Consider the following 24,926-nt stretch of genomic DNA (forward strand, 5'->3'; position numbering starts at 1 on the left):
TATTCCCATCTACTTTGTACACCCTTTCATTTTGCAGGACATTTTCTATAACTCTTTTATTCTGAGCTACTTTGTATACCCTTTCATTTGGCAGGCCAGTTTCTATAGCCCATTTATTCCCATCTCCTTTATACACCCTTTCATTTGGCACACCAGGTCTATAATCCTTTTATTCCTAGCTGCTTTGTATGCCCTTTCAACTGGCCGGCCAGTTTCTATAACCCTTTTATTCCCATATGCTTCGTACACCCTTTCATTTCGCTGGCCAGTTTCTATAACCCTTTTATTCCCAGCTACTTTGTACACCCTTTCATTTGCAAGGCCAGTTCCTATAACCCCTTTATTCCCATCTGCTTTGTACACCCTTTCATTTGGCAGGCCAGTTTCTATAACCCTTTTATTCCCAACTACTTTGTACACCCTTTCATTTTGCAGGACAGTTTCTATAACCCTTTTATTCCCAGCTACTTTGTATACCCTTTCATTTGGCAGGTCTGTTTCTATAACTCTTTTATTCCCAGCTAATTTGTACACCCTTTCATTTGCCATGACAGTGTATATAACCCTTTTATTTCCAGCTGCCTTGTACCCCCTTTCATTTTGCATGCCAGTTCTATAACCCTTTGATTCCCATCTACCTTGTACCCCCTTTCATTTTGCAGGACAGTTTCTATATCCCTTTTATTCCCAGCTACATTGTATACCCTTTCAATTGGCCGCCCAATTTCTATAACCCTTTTATTCCCATATGCTTTGTACACCCTTTCATTTTGCAGGACAGTTTCTATAACCCTTTTATTCCCATCTCCTCTGTATACCCTTTCATTTGGCAGGCCAGTTTCTATAACCCTTTTATTCCCATCTCCTTTTTACACCCTTTCATTTCGCAGGACAGTTTGTATAACCCTTTTATTCCCAGATACTTTGTACACCCTTTTATTTGGCAGGCCAGTTTCTATAACCCTTTTATTCCCATCTCCTTTATACACCCTTTCATTTCGCAGGACAGTTTCTATAACCCTTTTATTCTCAGCTACTTTGTACACCCTTTCATTTTGCAGGACAGTTTCTATAACCCTTTTATTCCCAGCTACTCTGTACACCCTTTCATGTGCCAGGCGAGTTTCTATAACCCTTTTATTCCCAGATACTTTGTACACCCTTTCATTGTGCAGGACAGTGTTTATAACCCTTTTATTCCCTTCTGCTTTGTACACCCTTTCATTTTGCAGGACAGTTTCTATAACCCTTTTATTCCCAGCTTCTTTGTGCACCCTTTCATTTTGTTGGCTAGTTCTATAACCCTTTTATTCCCAGCTACTTTGTACACCCTTTCATTTGGCAGGACAGTTTCTATAACCCTTTTATTCCCATCTCCTTAATACACCCTTTCATTTCGCAGGACAGTTTCTATAACCCTTTTATTCCCAGCTACTTTGTACACCCTTTCATTTCGCAGGACAGTTTCTATAACCCTTTTATTCCCAGCTACTTTGTATACCCTTTCATTTCGCAGGACAGTTTCTATAACCCTTTTATTCCATCTCCTCTGTATATCCTTTCATTTGGCAGGACAGTTTCTATAACCCTTTTATTCCCAGCTACTCTGTACACCCTTTCATGTGCCAGGCGAGTTTCTATAACCCTTTTATTCCCAGATACTTTGTACACCCTTTCATTTTGCAGGACAGTTTCAATAACCCTTTTATTCCCAGCTACTTTGTATACCCTTTCATTTGGCATGCCATTTTATATAACCCATTTATTCCCATCTCCTTTATATACCCTTTCATTTGGCAGGCCAGTTTCTATAACCCTTTTATTCCCAGATACTATGTACACCCTTTCATTGTGCAGGACAGTGTTTATAACCCTTTTATTCCCATATGCTTTGTACACCCTTTCATTTGCCAGGACAGTTTCTATAACCCTTTTATTCCCATCTACTTTGTACACCCTTTCATTTTGCAGGACATTTTCTATAACTCTTTTATTCTGAGCTACTTTGTATACCCTTTCATTTGGCAGGCCAGTTTCTATAGCCCATTTATTCCCATCTCCTTTATACACCCTTTCATTTGGCACACCAGGTCTATAATCCTTTTATTCCTAGCTGCTTTGTACGCCCTTTCAACTGGCCGGCCAGTTTCTATAACCCTTTTATTCCCATATGCTTCGTACACCCTTTCATTTCGCTGGCCAGTTTCTATAACCCTTTTATTCCCAGCTACTTTGTACACCCTTTCATTTGCAAGGCCAGTTCCTATAACCCCTTTATTCCCATCTGCTTTGTACACCCTTTCATTTGGCAGGCCAGTTTCTATAACCCTTTTATTCCCAACTACTTTGTACACCCTTTCATTTTGCAGGACAGTTTCTATAACCCTTTTATTCCCAGCTACTTTGTATACCCTTTCATTTGGCAGGTCTGTTTCTATAACTCTTTTATTCCCAGCTAATTTGTACACCCTTTCATTTGCCATGACAGTGTATATAACCCTTTTATTCCCAGCTACTTCGTATACCCTTTCATTTTGCATGCCAGTTCTATAACCCTTTTATTCCCATCTACCTTGTACCACCTTTCATTTTGCAGGACAGTTTCTATAACCCTTTTATTCCCAGCTTCTTGGTGCACCCTTTCATTTTGTAGGCTAGTTCTATAACCCTTTTATTCCCAGCTACATTGTACACCCTTTCATTTGCCAGGACAGTATCTATAACCCTTTTATTCCCAGATACTTTGTATACCATTTCATTTCGCAGGACAGTTTCTATAACCCTTTTATTCCCAGCTACTTTGTACACCCTTTCATTTCGCAGGCCAGTTTCTATAACCCTTTTATTCTCAGCTACTTTGTATACCCTTTTATTTTGCAGGCCAGTTCTATAACCCTTTTATTCCCAGCTGCTTTGTATGCCCTTTCATTTCGCAGGACAGTTTCTATAACCCTTTTATTCCCAGCTACTTTGTACACCCTTTCATTTCACAGGACAGTTTCTATAACCCTTTTATTCTCAGCTACTTTGTATACCCTTTTATTTTGCAGGCCAGTTCTATAACCCTTTTATTCCCAGCTGCTTTGTATGCCCTTTTATTTTGGAGGACAGTTTCTATAACCCTTTTATTCCCATATACTTTGTATACCCTTTCATTTTGCAGGCCAGTTCTATAACCCTTTTATTCCCAGCTGCTTTGTATGCCCTTTTATTTTGGAGGACAGTTTCTATATCCCTTTTATTACCAGCTAGTTTGTACATCCTTTCATTTGCCAGGACAGTTTCTATAACCCTTTTATTCCCATCTGCTTTGTACACCCTTTCATTTACCAGGACAGTTTCTATAACCCTTTTATGCTAAGCTACTCTGTACACCCTTTCATGTGCCAGGCGAGTTTCTATAACCCTTTTATTCCCAGCTACTTTGTACACCCTTTCATTTCGCAGGACAGTTTCTATAACCCTTTTTATTCCCATCTCCTCTGTATATCCTTTCATTTGGCAGGCGAGTTTCTATAACCCTTTTATTCCCAGATACTTTGTACACCCTTTCATTTTGCAGGACAGTTTCAATAACCCTTTTATTCCCAGCTACTTTGTATACCCTTTCATTTGGCATGCCATTTTATATAACCCTTTTATTCCTATCTCCTTTATATACCCTTTCATTTGGCAGGCCAGTTTCTATAACCCTTTTATTCCCATCTGCTCTGTACACCCTTTCATTTGGCAGGCCAATTTCTATAACCCTTTTATTCCCATCTGCTTTGTACACCCTTTCATTTGGCAGGCCAGTTTCTATAACCCTTTTATTCCCATATGCTTCGTACACCCTTTCATTTGGCAGGACAGTTTCTATAACCCTTTTATTCCCATCTACTTTGTACACCCTTTCATTTTGCAGGACATTTTCTATAACCCTTTTATTCTGAGCTACTTTGTATACCCTTTCATTTGGCAGGCCAGTTTCTATAGCCCATTTATTCCCATCTCCTTTATACACCCTTTCATTTGGCACACCAGGTCTATAATCCTTTTATTCCTAGCTGCTTTGTACGCCCTTTCAACTGGCCGGCCAGTTTCTATAACCCTTTTATTCCCATCTACTCTGTACCCCCTTTCATTTGCCAGGACAGTTTCTATATCCCTTTTATTCCCATCTACTCTGTACCCCCTTTCATTTGGCAGGACAGTTTCTATAATCCTTTTATTCCCAACTACTTTGTACACCCTTTCATTTTGCAGGACAGTTTCTATAACCCTTTTAATCCCAGCTACTTTGTATACCCTTTCATTTGCCAGGCCTGTTTCTATAACCCTTTTATTCCCAGCTAATTTTTACACCCTTTCATTTGCCAGGACAGTTTCTATAACCCTTTTATTCCCAGTTAATTTATACACCCTTTCATTTGCCAGGACAGTGTTTATAACCCTTTTATTCCCATCTACCTTGTACCACCTTTCATTTTGCAGGACAGTTTCTATAACCCTTTTATTCCCAGCTTCTTTGTGCACCCTTTCATTTTGTAGGCTAGTTCTATAACCTGTTTATTCCCAGCTGCTTTGTGCACCCTTTCATATTGCAAGCCAATTACATAACCCTTTTATTCCCATCTGCTCTGTACCCCCTTTCATTTTGCAGGACAGTTTTTATAACCCTTTTATTCCCATCTCCTCTGTACACCCTTTCATTTGGCAGGCCAGCTTCTATAACCCTTTTAATCCCAGCTACTTTGCAAGGCAGTTTCATTTTGCAAGCCAGTTTGTATAACCCTTTTATTCCCAGCTACTTTGTATACCCGTCATTTGACACGCCAGTTTCTATAACCCTTTTATTCCCATCTCCTTTATACACCCTTTCATTTGGCCGGCCAGTTTCTATAACCCTTTTATTCCCAGCTACTTTGTATACCCTTTCATTTGCCAGGCCTGTTTCTATAACCCTTTAAACCCAGCTAATTTTTACACCCTTTCATTTGCCAGGACAGTGTATATAACCCTTTTATTTCCAGCTGCCTTGTACCCCCTTTCATTTTGCATGCCAGTTCTATAACCCTTTTATTCCCATCTACCTTGTACCATCTTTCATTTTGCAGGACAGTTTCTATAACCCTTTTATTCCCAGCTTCTTTGTGCACCCTTTCATTTTGTAGGCTAGTTCTATAACCTGTTTATTCCCAGCTGCTTTGTGCACCCTTTCATATTGCAAGCCAATTACATAACCCTTTTATTCCCATCTGCTCTGTACCCCCTTTCATTTTGCAGGACAGTTTCTGTAACCCTTTTATTCCCATCTCCTCTGTACACCCTTTCATTTGGCAGGCCAGTTTCTATAACCCTTTTATTCCCAGCTACTTTGTACACCCTTTCATTTCGCAGGACAGTTTCTATAACCCTTTTATTCCCAGCTACTTTGTACACCCTTTCATTTCGCAGGACAGTTTCTATAACCCTTTTAATCCCAGCTACTTTGCAAGGCAGTTTCATTTTGCAAGCCAGTTTCTATAACCCTTTTATTCCCAGCTACTTTGTATACCCTTTCATTTGACACGCCAGTTTCTATAACCCTTTTATTCCCATCTCCTTTATACACCCTTCAATTTGGCCGGCCAGTTTCTATAACCCTTTTATTCCCAGCTACTTTGTATACCCTTTCATTTCGCAGGACAGTTTCTATAACCCTTTTAATCCCAGCTACTTTGCAAGGCAGTTTCATTTTGCAAGCCAGTTTCTATAACCCTTTTATTCCCAGCTACTTTGTATACCCTTTCATTTGACACGCCAGTTTCTATAACCCTTTTATTCCCATCTCCTTTATACACCCTTTCATTTGGCCGGCCAGTTTCTATAACCCTTTTATTCCCAGCTACTTTGTATACCCTTTCATTTGCCAGGCCTGTTTCTATAACCCTTTAAACCCAGCTAATTTTTACACCCTTTCATTTGCCAGGACAGTTTCTATAACCCTTTTATTCCCAGTTAATTTATACACCCTTTCATTTGCCAGGACAGTGTATATAACCCTTTTATTTCCAGCTGCCTTGTACCCCCTTTCATTTTGCATGCCAGTTCTATAACCCTTTTATTCCCATCTACCTTGTACCACCTTTCATTTTGCAGGACAGTTTCTATAACCCTATTATTCCCAGCTTCTTTGTGCACCCTTTCATTTTGTAGGCTAGTTCTATAACCTGTTTATTCCCAGCTGCTTTGTGCACCCTTTCATATTGCAAGCCAATTACATAACCCTTTTATTCCCATCTGCTCTGTACCCCCTTTCATTTTGCAGGACAGTTTCTATAACCATTTTATTCCCATCTCCTCTGTACACCCTTTCATTTTGCATGCCAGTTCTATAACCCTTTTATTCCCATCTACCTTGTACCACCTTTCATTTTGCAGGACAGTTTCTATAACCCTTTTATTCCCAGCTTCTTTGTGCACCCTTTCATTTTGTAGGCTAGTTCTATAACCCTTTTATTCCCAGCTACTTTGTACACCCTTTCATTTCGCAGGACAGTTTCTATAACCCTTTTAATCCCAGCTACTTTGCAAGGCAGTTTCATTTTGCAAGCCAGTTTCTATAACCCTTTTATTCCCAGCTACTTTGTATACCCTTTCATTTGACACGCCAGTTTCTATAACCCTTTTATTCCCAGCTGCTTTGTGCACCCTTTCATATTGGAAGCCAATTACATAACCCTTTTATTCCCATCTGCTCTGTACCCCCTTTCATTTTGCAGGACAGTTTCTATAACCATTTTATTCCCATCTCCTCTGTACACCCTTTCATTTTGCAGGCCAGTTTCTATAACCCTTTTATTCCCAGCTACTTTGTACACCCTTTCATTTCGCAGGACAGTTTCTATAACCCTTTTATTCCCAGCTACTTTGTACACCCTTTCATTTCGCAGGACAGTTTCTATAACCCTTTTAATCCCAGCTACTTTGCAAGGCAGTTTCATTTTGCAAGCCAGTTTCTATAACCCTTTTATTCCCAGCTACTTTGTATACCCTTTCATTTGACACGCCAGTTTCTATAACCCTTTTATTCCCATCTCCTTTATACACCCTTTCATTTGGCCGGCCAGTTTCTATAACCCTTTTATTCCCAGCTACTTTGTATACCCTTTCAATCGGCCGGCCAGTTTCTATAACCCATTTATTCCCAGCTGCTTTGTATGCCCTTTCAATTTCTTGGCCAGTTTCTATAACCCTTTTATTCCCATCTGCTCTGTACACCCTTTCATTTGGCAAGCAAGTTTCTATAACCCTTTATTCCCAGCAACTTTGTACACCCTTTCATTTGCCAGGCCAGTTTCTATAACCCTTTTATTCCCATCTGCTTTGTACGCCCTTTCATTTTGCAGGACAGTTTCTATATCCCTTTTATTCCCAGCTACTTTGTATACCCTTTCTATAACCCTTTATTCCCATATGCTTTGTACACCCTTTCGTTTGGCGGGCCAGTTTCTATAACCCTTTATCCCTGTCTACTCTGTACACCCTTTCATTTGGCAAGCCAGTTTCTATAACCCTTTTATTCCCATCTGCTCTGTACACCCTTTCATTTTGGCAGGCCAGTTTCTATAACCCTTTTATTCCCAGCTATTTTGTTTACCCTTTCATTTGGCAGGACAGTTTCTATAACCCTTTTATTCCCATCTACTTTGTATACCCCTTCACTTGGCAGGACAGTTTCTATAACCCTTTTATTCCCATCTGCTTTGTACGCCGTTTCATTTTGCTGGCCAGTTCTATAACCCTTTTATTCCCAGCTACTTTGTGCACCCTTTTATTTTGCAGGCCAGTTCTATAACCCTTTTATTCCCAGCTGCTTTGTATGCCCTTTTATTTTGCAGGCTAATTTCCATAGCCCTTATTCCCAGTTAATTTATACACCCTTTCATTTGCCAGGACAGTGTTTATAACCCTTTTATTCCCATCTACCTTGTACCACCTTTCATTTTGCAGGACAGTTTCTATAACCCTTTTATTCCCAGCTTCTTTGTGCACCCTTTCATTTTGTAGGCTAGTTCTATAACCTGTTTATTCCCAGCTGCTTTGTGCACCCTTTCATATTGCAAGCCAATTACATAACCCTTTTATTCCCATCTGCTCTGTACCCCCTTTCATTTTGCAGGACAGTTTTTATAACCCTTTTATTCCCATCTCCTCTGTACACCCTTTCATTTGGCAGGCCAGTTTCTATAACCCTTTTAATCCCAGCTACTTTGCAAGGCAGTTTCATTTTGCAAGCCAGTTTGTATAACCCTTTTATTCCCAGCTACTTTGTATACCCGTCATTTGACACGCCAGTTTCTATAACCCTTTTATTCCCATCTCCTTTATACACCCTTTCATTTGGCCGGCCAGTTTCTATAACCCTTTTATTCCCAGCTACTTTGTATACCCTTTCATTTGCCAGGCCTGTTTCTATAACCCTTTAAACCCAGCTAATTTTTACACCCTTTCATTTGCCAGGACAGTGTATATAACCCTTTTATTCCCAGCTACTTTGTACACCCTTTCATTTCGCAGGACAGTTTCTATAACCCTTTTATTCCCAGCTACTTTGTACACCCTTTCATTTCGCAGGACAGTTTCTATAACCCTTTTAATCCCAGCTACTTTGCAAGGCAGTTTCATTTTGCAAGCCAGTTTCTATAACCCTTTTATTCCCAGCTACTTTGTATACCCTTTCATTTGACACGCCAGTTTCTATAACCCTTTTATTCCCATCTCCTTTATACACCCTTTCATTTGGCCGGCCAGTTTCTATAACCCTTTTATTCCCAGCTACTTTGTATACCCTTTCAATCGGCCGGCCAGTTTCTATAACCCATTTATTCCCAGCTGCTTTGTATGCCCTTTCAATTTCTTGGCCAGTTTCTATAACCCTTTTATTCCCATCTGCTCTGTACACCCTTTCATTTGGCAAGCAAGTTTCTATAACCCTTTATTCCCAGCAACTTTGTACACCCTTTCATTTGCCAGGCCAGTTTCTATAACCCTTTTATTCCCACCTGCTTTGTACGCCCTTTCATTTTGCAGGACAGTTTCTATATCCCTTTTATTCCCAGCTACTTTGTATACCCTTTCTATAACCCTTTATTCCCATATGCTTTGTACACCCTTTCGTTTGGCGGGCCAGTTTCTATAACCCTTTATCCCTGTCTACTCTGTACACCCTTTCATTTGGCAAGCCAGTTTCTATAACCCTTTTATTCCCATCTGCTCTGTACACCCTTTCATTTTGGCAGGCCAGTTTCTATAACCCTTTTATTCCCAGCTATTTTGTTTACCCTTTCATTTGGCAGGACAGTTTCTATAACCCTTTTATTCCCATCTACTTTGTATACCCCTTCACTTGGCAGGACAGTTTCTATAACCCTTTTATTCCCATCTGCTTTGTACGCCGTTTCATTTTGCTGGCCAGTTCTATAACCCTTTTATTCCCAGCTACTTTGTGCACCCTTTTATTTTGCAGGCCAGTTCTATAACCCTTTTATTCCCAGCTGCTTTGTATGCCCTTTTATTTTGCAGGCTAATTTCCATAGCCCTTTTATTCCCATTTACTTTGTACACCCTTTCATTAGATAGTACAGTTTGTGGCAAATTTTATTCAACCTCTGTTGTTTGACGACATGTTGGTTGCTAAGGGAAGCTGTATATCAGTATACAAATGATGCACAGGACAGAGTGGATCGGTGAGAATTGGATGCACAAGTTTAATTTTGGAAGTGTTTAATCCCATGAGCGCAGCGAGTGGGTTTTAGACTGTTCCAAAGTTAAATGAGAGCATCCAATTCTCACTGATCCACAAAATAGGCCTGTGCATAATTTGTGTTATAAAATTGGCCCGTAAATTCATGAAATACAAATATTTTCTCCATCATGCGTCCGTTACACCTACAACACTATACAAGACTTGAGCCATGCGTTCAGATTTTACCAGATGCATGGCTCAGTGTGGATCAGTAAAAAATCAATGCATGACAATTGACCAATCAGATTACAGAGATTCTAAAGCCCATTTTATAACAACTGTTTGACCTTTGGGCAAAATATTTCAGAATCTTCTGTCAGACACTTGGGGGAACATCTGGTGCGAGTTTAAAGAAAAGTGAAGGTGGTCGGGTTACAAGCAGTTGTTGATTTGATGTGGATTGACTCATAAATCAAGTTAACTGAACATGCATTTACATCCCAATCAACTGAAGGTCCTTTTTTACGGAAAGTGAAGTGACTGGTATGGGCACATTAAAGGGTTAAGTGAGTGACCTCCACATCTGTATAGACTGATCCTGCCCTCACTTTATCCACGGTGAGTCTGCATCTGATATCAAATGCTGCCAATCATGTAGGTGGAAATCTTGTAGAGGTAAAGTTCTGCTCATGAGAACTTGTTGACTTTCCAATGCTTCCCTTCTCATTTTCTTGCATTAGATATCTTTGGCATCAGCGACCATGATCTCATGTTCTCTCAAGAGGCGCAGGCAGAGCAAAACCACGAGTACGAAGAGGAAGGGAACCACTACATTCAGCAGAGGGTGAGGATGGCTTAGTGTGGAGTTTGGGATGTCGGGATCTTAGGAGCAACACTTGAGCATTCATGAAATTTTGCTCGAAGTTACCGCAGCTGTACTTTATGAGGCTTTTGCTTTGGTTTGGAAGACTATCTAATCATGTGTTACACAACTGTACTGTAATCTTACTAACATAGATGTAATACGGGTGATGTCAACAGTAAGAGTTTGCATTAGAAGAGAAAAAACACAAAGAAACCAGCAAACAAATACATGTGCACAGACAAGATCTTCAACTGCTTTTTAGCATTATATTTGAGTTTACCAGTATGACCATCTTCTCAAAAATTCATGGCAGCTTGTTATGTAGTCATAATCTTGAAACTGCATTATGGCATGTTATAATGTCAATTGAAGTGATTTTGTAGTTTTGGTCATCTTCACAAGTAATGCCACTTAGGTACAGTCAGCATGATTTATGCTAGACTCCCCATAGTAAGCAATTGTTGTGTGTGCATTTTGTTGTACATGAACAGGTCCAGAGGGCACAGGAGCTTGTGGCTGCAGAGTCCGACCTGACCCGCAAGCTGAACGACCACATTCAGCGTGGGACCGAAGGGCCCGGGTCGGCCCTCAAGAAGCGCTACTCCATGAACATCAATCGTGAGAGGCTGCAGAGTGAGTGGATGGAGAAGAGTGGGGAGGGCGCCCTCAAACCTCCTCTTGAGGACATTCCCAAATATTACAGACCGGGTAAGTCAAGAGCCAAAGTTGGGTAACTGTCGCTATAAGTGCAAACATACAAATGTACACATTGCAGCCGCTCAAGGGGCACACACACACGAAAAGTGGCTTTTATAGATAGGGGGCCACTGTAGACAGGTTTAATGGCATATTTAGTGTGGATGTAATGTGACTATGATTAATTTCCAGTCAGAGAAAACACCTGATGGATTACATTTTTGGTCATGGAATTACTGATATTTGAAGCCCAGATAGAGATAAAGTCGAAAAACAAAAGCAATTGTACAACAACCCAACAGCCTAGAATAAGGAGCTTGATTACATAGACTAGCCCTACATGTCTGATCTTTGTCTGCAAATACTGCATGTACATTTCAATCTGCACCTAGTTTCTGTAAGTTTTTAAAGTTTTGTTGGACAGCACATTTCCCTTTAACATAATGATTTACATGAAATGTGCTTTCTCTCATCAATTACGTTTTTGTGTGCAACAACTTCCGGTATTACATGTAAAAGCATTTTTTTTTCACTCTCTCTCACAAGAATAGAGAAGCAAAGAAAACTTGAGGTTGGATGCTTTGTAGTGCTAGACTGATGAAGTCCTTTGTAATTATCAAATTTTACACAGTCTGTCAATAATATGTGAATATATGTGTGAATATATGATTAACAATATATTGATGCTATGCGTCAAATTGTGCCTGACAAATTGTTTCATCCAGTGAATTGAAGCAGAAACACACACGAAAAATGCATGGACTCTCCTGTGTAACTTCTGAGGCAAAGTATTTTGTCATGTTCTTGCATGGAAACTAGAAGGCAAATCAGTATGTAATGCATTGCTCTTACTAGACTTCCATTCTTCAAACTTCTTGTACCATCATCACAGAATTGTTAATACAGTATACGTGCTCCTTTCCTTTCCACAATATAGAGGATAGACCCCCACCAAGACTTCCAAGGGTTGATGATGCAGTCCAGGATTTAGACCGCACCATGGAAGACCTTACTCTTGATGATACAAGAGGAACCAGGGCTACAGATGGTGGAGACGATGATGATGACTGTTTCCGGGACGACCAACAGGAACTCTCAGTCAAAATTGAGGATTGCCATGAAGATGATGGGCTTGGGACTGGTAGGAGTGGCAGAGAGGAAGATGAGGATCTGGTGATAATTGACACTTCACTCATGTCCAATGAAGAAGACTTTGAGAATGGTCTAGATCCAGTTGGAGATGATGTGAAGAGGCCACCAAGTGTCTTTGTCGTTGAGGACAACTCCCGTCCAGGTAGTTGCGTCGGGGACAGGGCATTCATTGAGGAGGATTCTAACCTGTCAATGAGGAGTGTGGATGAGTGGGAAGGAGGAGAACATGACAACCTGTCAGCTCGACATGTTGATGGTGACGAGGATGGACAGAGTAAATCATGTCAGAATGATGCCGATGTCAACTTTGATCTGGACTTCGATCAAGGCTCGCCCAAGTCTCCTTCCGAGATGGTGGAAGGACCACGCGAGATGGATGATGATAATGATGATAGCTATGAGCTTGTAGTGGGGATGAGCCCTCCCAAGCACCTCACAGAGGGCTCAACGGGTTCGCTACTCACAGGAGAAGGCTCAGATCCTTGTCCTCTAGACATGGCAACATCCAATATAGTCCTCACATCGGGGAGTGCATTTGCCGACAGTTCTAGTAGACCATCTAAGCATCAGATGCCTTCTGATACAGACAGTTATGGCATGACTGAGTTGGCCAGTGGACGACAGTCAGATGTTCCCTACTTTGATGCAACAAGACAGCTTTCCCTGGAAGAGTCCAAGTCGTTGACTCTCAGTCGTGCCGAGAGCAGGAGCAGTGACGCCAATTCCAGAGGGCACACCATTGAGTGGGAAGATGGAGAAGGATCTAAAGGACGGATGAGTGATTGTGAATTGAGACTCCAGAGTCAGGCATCGTTCGAGAATTGTGACGGAGAGTTTGAAGAGTCAGAAGGGAGAGGATATGAGACGTTGGATAATGCTGATGCAGATGGGAGTAGCTGTGAGGAGATGGTGGAGGTCTCCATTGCAAGTTTTTGCTGCCAGGCTCAGGATGATGTAGATAGTGTATCTGATGATGCCTGCCTCAGCGGGACTGAGGACGACGGTGGAGCAGATGCACCCATGGAGGCAGATGCTTCAAGAAGTCCTGGCTCCATTGGTGACGGTGAAGGCAGAGGTCGCGATGAGTCCGTGGAGGAATGTGAGGCAAGTGCCGAGGAGAGCTATGTGGCTGTGTCTGTTGCCAGCTTCTGTGTGCAAGCCGAGCCACTGGATACCAGCATGAATGACTGCTCTTCATCTCCCTTGCATGATAGACATGATCAGGAGCCAAAAGATAGGGATGTGCACAAGGGATGGCTTTCTTCATTTGACATGTCAGGAAGCAATCTTCAACAAGAGCTGGGAAATAGCAGGAGGCTATCAGGTGTGGAAGAAGCCAAGAATCAGAGAGAAAAGTCGCCAAGAGAAGGTGATCCTAGAGAGAAGCCATCCATGCCAGACATTGATCTCAATGCAACATCAAGACTTCTTGGTCTGACTTCAGATGACAGCCCATTTGTCGACACATCATCACCAGTGGTTGCTAGGATACGCGGGACCAGGAGGAGACTGGTTTCAGATGATGAAGACGAGGAGGAGGAGGAAGAACAGAGTGAGGGGAAGGTGTCTGTGCCAAACACAGATAGGAATCGCAAGAGAACCGCTTCCAACGTCCTGGTTGGTAACAGTGAGGATGAAATGGAGGAAGATGATGGTGAAAGGGCTTCTTCATCCACAGGATGCAAGGACTCTAGACTAAACAGTGCTCTCGAAGGTATGAATCATTCCCATTTTCTGTAACCTCACCCTTCATTCCTGTTGTCTTCCTTAGTGATTTTTTTTCTCTGCTTCTTTTAAGTTTTGTGTTTCATTATCTTTCTTGCTTGAGATCTTTCTGCAGTCTTCATGATATCACAGAGACTCCAACTCTCCCGTTTTCGATGGGAGATCTCCCGCCGAAAACCCATTTTTGCAAAATCTCCCGTTCTCCCGCTTAAGATTTAATTTCTCCCGCCCTTGCTCTTTGTCTCCCATTGGAAAGGATTTCTTACTTATTTCTATTGTGTGTTGAAGAAAATAAGCCTTAAATAGCACCAGAGAGCATCTCGAACCCTACGAACTTCGCGCTTCGCACCCATCAACTTGGAGTCTCCCATTTGCTAGGGGTTTCAAGTGGGAGAATCTCCAGATCAGAAGGTGCTTTGGGTTGGAGTCTCTGGTATCATCAAAGTAAATGTGCAGTCTTTTGTCTTTATTGTTATCTTTTGCATGAAAGCCGTACATTACAGGTATGTCGTGAAAATCTTTAGTGAAGAAAACAGAATCATAGAATATAAGCATGTTGGACCATTTAGGGCATGCTGTCTTCACTGGTCTGAGAAAAACAGATCCTTTCTTCAATTTGTGTGCATATTTCCTGTAAGATGATACATTAGTACTCAAGGCTGTCATGCCTCTTGCAAACTTCAATCATGATTGGTAACTGTTCCTTTTTTCATGAAAGAATTTCACTAGCTTCACTGTACTGTTCCTAGACAACTTTATGACGCCTTTCCCTAATGGGTCACATCATGTGGGACCAGTTTGCTCTCCCCTCTCCCTCTCTCTCTCTCTCTCTCTCTCTCTCTTGTAGCATTTTTAGACATTTCCTTTCACTAGATTACAATGTTCTGCACTAACACAAAGGCATTATTTTTCTCATTTGTGTCTCATTCACAGACAGCATGGCTGACTTCATAGTGCAAGATTCTGACATGTCATTTTCAAATGCAGAAGATCAGTCAGTAGCGGGTATGTTTTGTTATGTTCATTTTACTAATGCATGTCACGTCCTATTAGACATGCTGTGAAACCAGAAATTTTCACATGCATTTTAAACTCGCCGAATTGGCAAGAGCCGAGATTTGCGAAATTAAAATGCATTCAAAAGTACTTGTCTACACTATATGCATTGAATTCCAGTGGCAATTCAAGAAAATTTCATGCAACAAAGAAAGCCACTGGATCAAGTAAATGCAAATTCTGTGTCGTGAAAATGTTTTGCTGTACAGTATACATTAATTGTATTAGCAGTTCTGCAGCATGACCCAGTAAAACGTAGTAAGGACAGAAAAGTAAAGTAACTGCTAAAGAAGAAATAAAATCTGTGTACCTCCTTTCAGAGTTAAGTTCATTTTGCACATAAATTCATGTTGCTATTGTACCCATGTCAGCGGTCTTTAGATGTGCTTTTAGCAGGTCATGCAGACTTAAGCTAGTGTATTGAACTATGCTTCTGAAATTTTATCAGGAAAAACAGGGAATGAATACCAGTGATTCTCAATGTCTTTCCTCATTCTAATTGTAGCATACACCCAAATTTTGCAAGAAGATTTGCATTGGATTAACATATTTCATTCTAATGCTAGGAGATTTGCTGGTAGATTTACTTGTTGAGGTCACTAACTGTGAATAAAAGTAGGCTTTGTGGTCCTCAAAATTCCTAAATTATACAAGTAATAAGAAGTATAATTAGAATTCTATTAGTAATAATGAAGTATAAGTCGAAGAGGTTAGCATTTCCCAGGTGTTTAAGGCAGTGAAGTCACATAATGAAATTCAAAGTAGGTAAAAATTCCAGGCAGTCCCAGTTGGCTATAAATACCCGTGTCAGTGAGCAGTAAGCATCTTTTCAAAGAGAATACGGCTTTAAATGGACAGACCAGCAACACCATGCAGTATTGGGTGCAATGCAGACAATAATAGCTCACTGGTCCTTCTCATCATACAGACAAGCAATAAATAAAGCACAATCATTGCTGTTCCAAAGGCACGGAGCATTCTTATACATATGGTCATCTCATGTCAAGCAATTAAGCAGAACATCAGCAGACAGTAGGGCCCACCAGTTTTGACTTCTGTACAGTGTTGGAAAGGGAGGGTACAGAACTGAAGAGTGTCGATTAAATGAGATGCTGGGTGGGAACCTCTTCGACTTATACTTCATTATTACTAATAGAATTCTAATTATACTTCTTATTACTTGTATAATTTAGGAATTCTATTACGTAATACTCGTATAAGTCTTCAGAGGTTAGCATGTTCAAAGTTCCGTACAGAAGTCAGTCTAGTGACATGAGTGAGGGCAAGAGGACATGAAGGATGATGGACAGTTTTCACAACAAGGTTGAAACTTTGGTCATGACTCCTCATGCATAGAGGGTGTCTATCTATGGTGACACACATTGTCGCAAACAGGAGAAAAACTTGAGCAAAGTTTGCTTGAGAACCTACTAGTATAAGGTGCAAGGCATAGGTTTTGAGTATGATATCATTTTGATACCTTGCGTGCTTTAACTGGAGCAGGATTAAGCATGATAGCGCACAGACAAAATCAAATACAATGGACCTCTTGTACCGATTTTCCAATCAAGACATAATCATAGTCATGTTCCTTAATTCATGTACATTTGAAGGAAGAATTAGACATTAACCAGTGTTCATACTCGGCATAGTAATATTGCAGCAATAATTAGAGGCAAGTCCATTGCATTTTGGGTTGATATTAGAGTTTTAATTCATCAGTTTGGTGGACCGAATCTCCTAAACGAGTGGCCGAGTAATGTGTCGCCATTTTCCAATGCACAACGTAACGTGATTTATGGTCTTGTGTCTTATCTGACTCGTATTAGGGCATTGTTCTTAATTGAGATACTAATATACAGGTATACAAATACTATCACAATTTACATGTATCTTTCTGACTCAGCAGAACTGAGAATTGTTGAACTAATGTGGAATCAATTGTTAGAAGGTAGAAGGTTCAAAATGTACCAGCGTTCGTCCAGTCAGTTGTGGACAAGATTTCGTTAAGACCTTTATACTCCATGCGCGAAAGTTTAGAAGTTGCGGCGCTTCTGTAGCTATGAGCTGAGAATGTGATACCCCTTTCATATTAGCATCCTTGGATGTCTTACCAGACCAGAGTCTGGGATGAACGCGGGATGACTGTGCTCCCAAATCCTTATGTATGTGAACACGAGGTACGTCCTGTGGTACCCTTCCATACTGATCTCGAAGACAGAACAAACTCGGTACATGTTCCCATAGCAACAATACATTCATACCTAATTGTATGCAGCAGTCAGTACAGTGTACAGGGATGTATACGTACAGCTATATTGACAGTATATTAGTTATATTTTAAGTGTTTATACAAGCAGCTGCGAGGGACTGGCTTTCAGCCTCCGCTCCAAGATGCTTGTCGTCACCGATTTGTTGGGATGTTTCGGAGAAATTATGAGTTTGCTTTCTGAACTTGCTCGTTGGAGATGTTCTGTGCATTTAATATACTCGTGAAGAGTTGATTGGAACATTGATTGGAGTTTAGGGTTGGAGGTAAAAGAAGGCACTTTAATTACCTGGTTAGAGATACCTTTCATATCTCTAATGTGCAAACGTGGCCTCATCTTCCGGTAATGTCATAAGAACTAGATGTCTCAGCATTTGTGTACGTTTTGCCGAAACGAGCTAGGAAAATTGTTTTTGGCTCAAGGCACTGAAGGAATCTATACATGTAGTTCATAGGTACCTTGAATCGATAAAAAGTGATTCAAAACAATTGAAACATCCCAAGTCTTGTTGTATTTAGGCTTGCGAGGGTCGGAGTTAGAAACGCCCTTCATAAGTCTGACTATAGGGGCTGTTTTCCTATGTCATAGCTCTCGGTTTCAGTTAGTATGGAAGACCGAGCAGGTCTATGAGTTAATCGTGGAATGGGCTTTGTTGAAAAGCTATGCTATAGGCTTAGAATGCTGACAACGTGTTCTGTAGATGGTTAAAAGGGATCACAAGATTGTTCAGAATACAGACATTGCTACTGTCTTCAAGCACCCTCATTTGTTTTGTTTATTGGTATTGTCTCGCCATGATGATGAAAGGAGCTTTGCAATGTGCTGCGATGTGTCTGCCACTTGTCATCGCTAGCAGAGAGCACCCATGCAGGCGGCTAGCTGGAGGCTCGTCGGTGGGTGAGGGTGTGGGGCAAGAATTTTCTCGTGGAGTAATAGAGGTGGGGCTATTCGCATATGTCGAGCGATAATGAGACCCATGGCTGCCACCACCATTGGGGCAGTGAGGATTGCTCAGGTCACCTTGTTCAGTTGAAGCTTGTGGAGGACTGAAAACGTTCTGGGGTAAGGAAAAAGGCATCAAAATTCAGGGCAATAAAACTTGGCTTCCATTTGACATGAGGAGCATTGCTAGTCTATAGATATGTAGAGTTTGTGGATTATGTGGTGAAAAACATGTAAAATAGTAATTAGTTGTTCATGTCTCTGCGAGACAAGCAGAAAACTTCAGAATTATCTACATCTGTTGAATGTGAAGCTGATATCCAATTGCTAGACACCAATTCCAATGTTGGCCGTGAATTCGTTCAGGTCAGGTATGCTACTAGCTGTAGAAATGTCTGACCGAATTATGAATAAGCACATTTTTTGTACACGAGCCACACAGGGCTTCAAGACCGTTCTGAATTGCAAGAGGTTCACACACATTGCTATGCTGGGAATTCTGTTTGGCACTCCAGACTCTCTGAGCAAAGGAATTGTCATTGTTCAGAATTAACTAATCTCCATACTGAGATGCAAGCATCGCTTGAAATTATCATGCAAATGAAGATGGAAAATAATTCTTTGTCTTGCAAGACAGCCACCACCAAAGAATGTTTTGTATCGCATGACTAGATAACGAAACCAAACTTCGTGTCGAAGTCATCTTCTGCTTTACACAGAGCATTAGTTGATTTATTTTTTCTAGTCCCAAGTGACGAGAATGTAAATTTCTTTGTGGAAGGCATTAAAATCCCGAAATTTGGTTTCGTTGCCATTCAAGATTGAATTTCCAAGGGCAGAAACCTTGTCAATCTTGTTCTGAGGAAAAAACTGAAAATCATTTGCTGGGAATTAATATGAGAACCAAGGAAGGTCTCGACATGCTTTGGGTTGAAACTGGATTTGTCGAAATCCTTACTGAAACTCTTTAAGGGTGACAAGTTGATCATAAAATTGGCTTTGTCAAGACACTCTTCTCTGGTGTGAGAAAGAATATGGATATCATCGAAATAGGTGATTGTTCTAATGCCACTACTCACCGAGGCAAAGACAGGTTTCATAACTTTAAGGAAATTCTGTGGGGTCGAATTAAGGCCAGATGAAGGCACTGAAGGAATGCAGTAAAAATACTATTTATATTCGAAAGACTATGCTTGATGAACAAGGTGAACGGATACCGATAAATATGCACCCTTAACGGAGGGGCAAAATTAAGGCCGTAATCAAGCGAAACTGTTCCACTCTGAAGTGTTCGTATATCTTACATAATTTGTTCAAGTTTTTCAAATTTATGATTGGACTTAGACCGCCAGTCTTTGGTAGCGCTAGAATAGAGTAGATACTCCATGTGAGGAATCTCTCTAATAGCTTGCTTTGCGAGAATCTTCGGAGACAATTCTTCATGGGTTGCCTTTTCCTCCTCGGTAGTACGCTTTGTAGAGGAAAAATTTATTGGTATGGGGTTGAAATGAAATTATTGGTTTCATAGCCAAATATTGTGGCCAATATCCAAGGCTCGCGAATTATTTTGACCAGTCATCTTTGGAAAGCTTGAGATTTCCAGCACTGAACGGTTTTTGGACAGTACTCATCCTTTTTTTTTTTTTTTTTGCTGGCTTGCGTAGAACATTCATGACACAAGATGTATGCTTATGTGACACTTGTCAATTTTTCTCAGATGTCTTTCTGAACAACTTTCTACCAAGTGGTATCGACTTGCTGCGCAAGTGTTGTTGAGAAAGGTTTTCAAGATACCTCGATGGTGCATGCTCAGATCATACGATAGGCAAAGCCCGGGAGTGTCAGGCCATCGATGGTGACATGAGTTGTTAAAATTCTCGTTGTGTCAATTGCATGTATGATTATCCGTGCATGATCTGTGAATTTCAGAAAGGATTTATCTATGTGGTAGAAGTCCCCTCACTACATTTTGTTGTAGAAGTTGGGAGCTCACAAGACCCAAGGCCTCCTGAAGGAGGATCGCCCAAATTTTGCTCTCGATTTTTGGTGTGAGAACTGCTTGGGCATTCGATGGCAATCGAGCATTTGCTTCGCGATTTTATAGAGACTTACCTTCTGATGTGGCAGTGTGACTGCCTTCGTTAGCAAATCAGCCAATTTTTAAATTTGGCCCAAATGAGATCAGAATTTAAGTTAAAATCAAATTTGGTACCAGGCTTTGAAAGAGTTTGGCTGTAAGGGCATGGCATCCGGATCAATTCGGTTGTCAAAATGACCATAACCACAAGGGCAGAGTCAAGGCCACCCATACAGGGCAACGCATTCAGTTTTGTCGGGAAGGAGGCTGACATGAGAATATCGTCGTCTGATGAGCTGCCGATGGGGATGGCTAGCTCGCTTGAAGTCTTCGATGGGCGGGGCAGCGCCCCTGTCCCCGCGGACATGGCTTGCATGTCTGGACTAATCGCCGGAAGGAGAAGCTCTCCTGCACCAGCTGGCATGGCTCGCATGCCGTTTGTCATTACCACGGTGTGCTGCCGCCCTATCCATGAAGCGGGAGAGTATCGAAGTCTCTCTAGTTGAGCTTCAAGGCGGCCTTCCATGCCCTGATCTCCCCGCAGGGATGGGGGCTGAGAGGTAGCGTCGTCTTCCTGATCACTAGACATTGGAGTTTGAGATGTATAATCAGGGAGGTGTCTCACCTCCCTGGCATAATTCACTGCCGTCACACTTGAAAAAGATGCTTACTGCTCACTGACACGGGTATTTATAGCCAACTGGGACTGCCTGGAATTTTTACCTACTTTGAATTTCATTATGTGACTTCACTGCCTTAAACACCTGGGAAATGCTAACCTCTGAAGACTTATACGAGTATTACGTAATAGAATCAGATTTCATCATATTGTGTATTTTCCTACTTCATTAAAGTTGTCAATTATGAATAAAGAAAAAAACAATGCAATTGCATGCCAGTATCCATAGCAACAATACAGAATGATTGAAATGGTCCTCTCTAGTACTAGTAAGCATCCAATTTAATGAACACAGTGCAGGTGTAGTCAAGAAAAAAAAATATTCAGTTTCATTTCTTTCCCTAAACAAACCCAGAGTTTACTCCAATTTACTGCTGTGCTTTATGAAATCACTCATAATCATCCAAGGGAAATGTTTTCATTTAGTTTCATTTCGTTTTCTTCCAAGCCAATTAAACCTGGAGTTTGTTCTGATTTACTACTCTCTTTCATGAACTCAACCACTCTATGTCAGGAAATCACTCATAATTATCTGTCATGATTCATACACTGACAGTGATGAACAGCTCAGTGGACCAGAGCTATGGGGAATCAGTTGAGGAAGAAGAGAACTCTCTGGCCGAGGATGCTGGGTTGGACACATCAGAGATGGGAGAATGCCATGGGGCAAGAGGGAGACAGCAGAGGCAAAGGAAGCAGATATCCAGCTATGATGAGGAAGGTGATGAGGGAGGGAGAAGCGAGAACAGGGTGAGCGCGGAAGAAGAGGAGGACCTCGGAAGACACCATCAGCTTGGCGGTAAAAAGAAAACCAGGAGACTGGTGATGCATGATTCAGACGAGGACAGCGAAGATGATGCCGAAGACAGTGATGATAGGGAAGATGTTGGAGATAGCCCAAGTATGGAGGAAATGAAGAAGCAGTCATGGCAGGGGCATCATGGGATAGATGACGATGGCGATGATGAGGTGGAAGATGATGACAGCAATGGAGAGCTGGAGGAGGGAGCTGGAGGAGATGATGAACCTTCAGGGATGGTCAGACAAAAACATGACAGAAGGGCAGCAGCAATGGGGCATTCAGGAACAGATGAGGATGATGAAGAGGAAGACGAGGAGGAGGAGGAACTTGATGGGGAGAGTGACGAATGCGACGATGACGATGAAGATGAGGATGAATTGGATGATGAGATGAGGGAGAAGTACAAGGAGCTTGTTTATAAGGGAAAGTACGTACTGCTGTCTTTTCTGGTTTTCAGATAGTGTCAGTCTTAAGTCTCAATTTTTAATGCTGAATGAAATATTATTGCAAGCCACAAGACCCAAAAACAAAGAATCATTTCAAAAGACTAATGAATTGCAGACATACAGACCAAAAGTTAAAGTTAGGCTTTTCATTTCTCCACTGCATAATGGCAACATGATTGAAACTTTGACATTGTGTGCAGGCAAAGATTTATGCTTTAAAAGCCTTGACCTATCGTAGAGCAGCAGAGTTACCAAAGATGTAGTCTTGCAGACTAACATTATTCTCCATTTATTGAGCTTTGATTTATTTCTAATTTTTTTGTGAAACAACATGCATGATGGATAAGTGTCATGTCATTGCTTGTTTGACCATAAGGTCATCTGATTGTAAACAAAAGGACCTGCATAGTAATGTAGCAGTATGATTTGGAAAGTTTTATGTGCAGCCTTCAGTTAAAGCCGCTATATTCGGGTACAGATATTTTTGCGAATAGGGGGTTACAGACAATTTCACAAGATGTTGTTTTCGCAATTTGACAGCAAGTGCTCTAATGTCTGTCTGTTCACAATATTTTCGCGTGATGCGAAATTTGCGGCCCAACAGTCATTCGTGAAATTTGTGAAAATGAAACGTTTGCAAAAATAAAAACTTTATAAGTAGTCGTTCGAGAGACAGCTAAGGGTTACGAATTCTTTCTCAATACCTCACTTAAATTTATTTCATCGTACCATTTTAGAGATTCTGGCTGGTGATAGTTATAGCAATTCTGAGTGGATGAAGATTTGTTATGAACTTATTTTGTCCATATGCCAATAGATGATTTCAATCTTAGGAAATTATTTTGATCTTGTTTGTTTTTGTTTTTGTTTTGTTTTGTTGGGGTTTTTTGTTTGTTTGTTTTCTTTTTTTGATGCAGTGAAACATGAACTGTGCCTCACTGATGATTAAGGAAAAATTTGGTGTATAACTCACATACTAGGAATAACAAAGCTTTGGATGAACATGAGAACTAACAGAGTTTTACGACATCACGCAGTTGCTAACATTGTATAGGGACATTGCTGGTGTAATACTTTACAGCTACATTTGATTTTTCAGAAGTGAATTGCAATCATTGATTGACAAATGCTTGTACTTTACAGTGTTGGAGTTATAGTAGTCAAAGTTTTTAAAGCATTGTTGATGATAGTGTGGCATTAACATATTGCCCAATACTGTATTGTATATTCCATGTCACATGCAACACACAACAAGTGTCTGTCTGTTTAAATATACATTAGTTAATCCAAACCTTTTTTCTCACATGTGATGCACTTCCAGGTCAAAGTTGGCTGAGGGTAACATGGAAGGTGCCCTGAGGGCTTTCTTGCAGGCTCTCTGCATCGATGGAAGCAGCGAAAAACTCCAGTTGATTGCCCTCAAGCTAAAGATGAAGCTGCAGAAGTGAAAACTCTACTTTATCCATCATGGCAAAGACAGCACTGGAACCTTGGAGATATACACGTGTACATGTTGTGTGCTCATTAGTCACTCTGCAACACGATCGACAGGTGTCTCAGTTCTGCCACTGATGAGCAGTGATGTACTGATTACACTGTGTCTTCATTAGTTTTACACATACCTGTGTATAATGTAGATATTGCCACCAACTGGAGCAAACGTATTTGTGTGACAGACAATAATGTTATTCAATCCAACGGTTCTGTGTGATGACACTACATGGTGTCTATGATGACACTGTACTATTACACCATGGGATATATCGATGTGTAGCTTGCCCGGAAAGGTGTAACAGGGCCTAAACATGGTTGCGGGTAAAAAGATTTGCGTGCACACCTCCGGGTGACTACGGGTGAAATACATGCTATGTGCTGTCATGTGCGGCTCATTCCGGGGACCTCCAGGTAGTAAAAATTGTTCTTTGCAAGTCGCACGCAAGGCTTGCCCGGAAAGGTGTGACACGGCCTTTAACAATGAGCAAATGAAAAGAAACACTGATGTCTGGTAATGTGATGAAGAAAATAATGAGGTCCTGATAGAGGATTGCATGTAGACCTGGTCTGTACCAGATCATCTGATTTGTTAGATGTTGTACAAGTTCTACAAGGTTTCCTTGGCAAATAGTCAATAACACAATATTTTCGCGGCATGAAATTTTCACGAATTGGAGCCGACGGTCTTTTTTGCGGCATGAAATTTTCGCGAACTGCCTTTAGCATTCAATGGATATCGTGTAGACAAGAACTTTCACATGCATTTTAATTTCACAAATCTTGGCTCTCGCGAAATTTGCGAAATTAAGATGCACGCGAACATTCCTCGTTTTACATTATCATGTATGTGTTATACAGTATCAAAAACCCAAGCTGTGTATATTTCCATGGTTGTATAGGTTTATACTCTTCTGTGATCAGGGAACATGGATTTTATGCGAGTGATTTAGTAGGACCTAACTTTTTTGACAGATCATGTGAAAAAGTACTTGTAAAAAAAATCAGTCTGATCC

At 41.0% G+C, this 24,926-nt stretch overlaps 1 protein-coding gene across 1 annotated transcript in view; it reads left to right on the plus strand.

The window, feature by feature from the left end:
- LOC139742266 (uncharacterized) overlaps window positions 1–23,907 on the plus strand; it is a 44,406-nt gene extending 20,499 nt beyond the window's left edge. Inside the window, exons 15-21 of the mRNA XM_071652848.1 lie at window positions 10,450–10,553; window positions 11,066–11,282; window positions 12,208–14,136; window positions 15,081–15,141; window positions 20,704–20,984; window positions 21,728–22,400; window positions 23,741–23,907. Of these exons, the coding sequence (XP_071508949.1) occupies window positions 10,450–10,553; window positions 11,066–11,282; window positions 12,208–14,136; window positions 15,081–15,141; window positions 20,704–20,984; window positions 21,728–22,400; window positions 23,741–23,867 (3,392 nt within the window). The 3' untranslated portion in view covers window positions 23,868–23,907. The remainder of the gene's footprint in view (window positions 1–10,449; window positions 10,554–11,065; window positions 11,283–12,207; window positions 14,137–15,080; window positions 15,142–20,703; window positions 20,985–21,727; window positions 22,401–23,740) is intronic.
- Window positions 23,908–24,926: the final 1,019 nt, after the last annotated feature.

This window comes from Diadema antillarum, unplaced genomic scaffold (assembly GCF_040938485.1).
Source record: "Diadema antillarum isolate AM-2024a unplaced genomic scaffold, OU_Dant_1.0 scf00000032, whole genome shotgun sequence".
NCBI classification, from domain to species: domain Eukaryota; kingdom Metazoa; phylum Echinodermata; class Echinoidea; order Diadematoida; family Diadematidae; genus Diadema; species Diadema antillarum.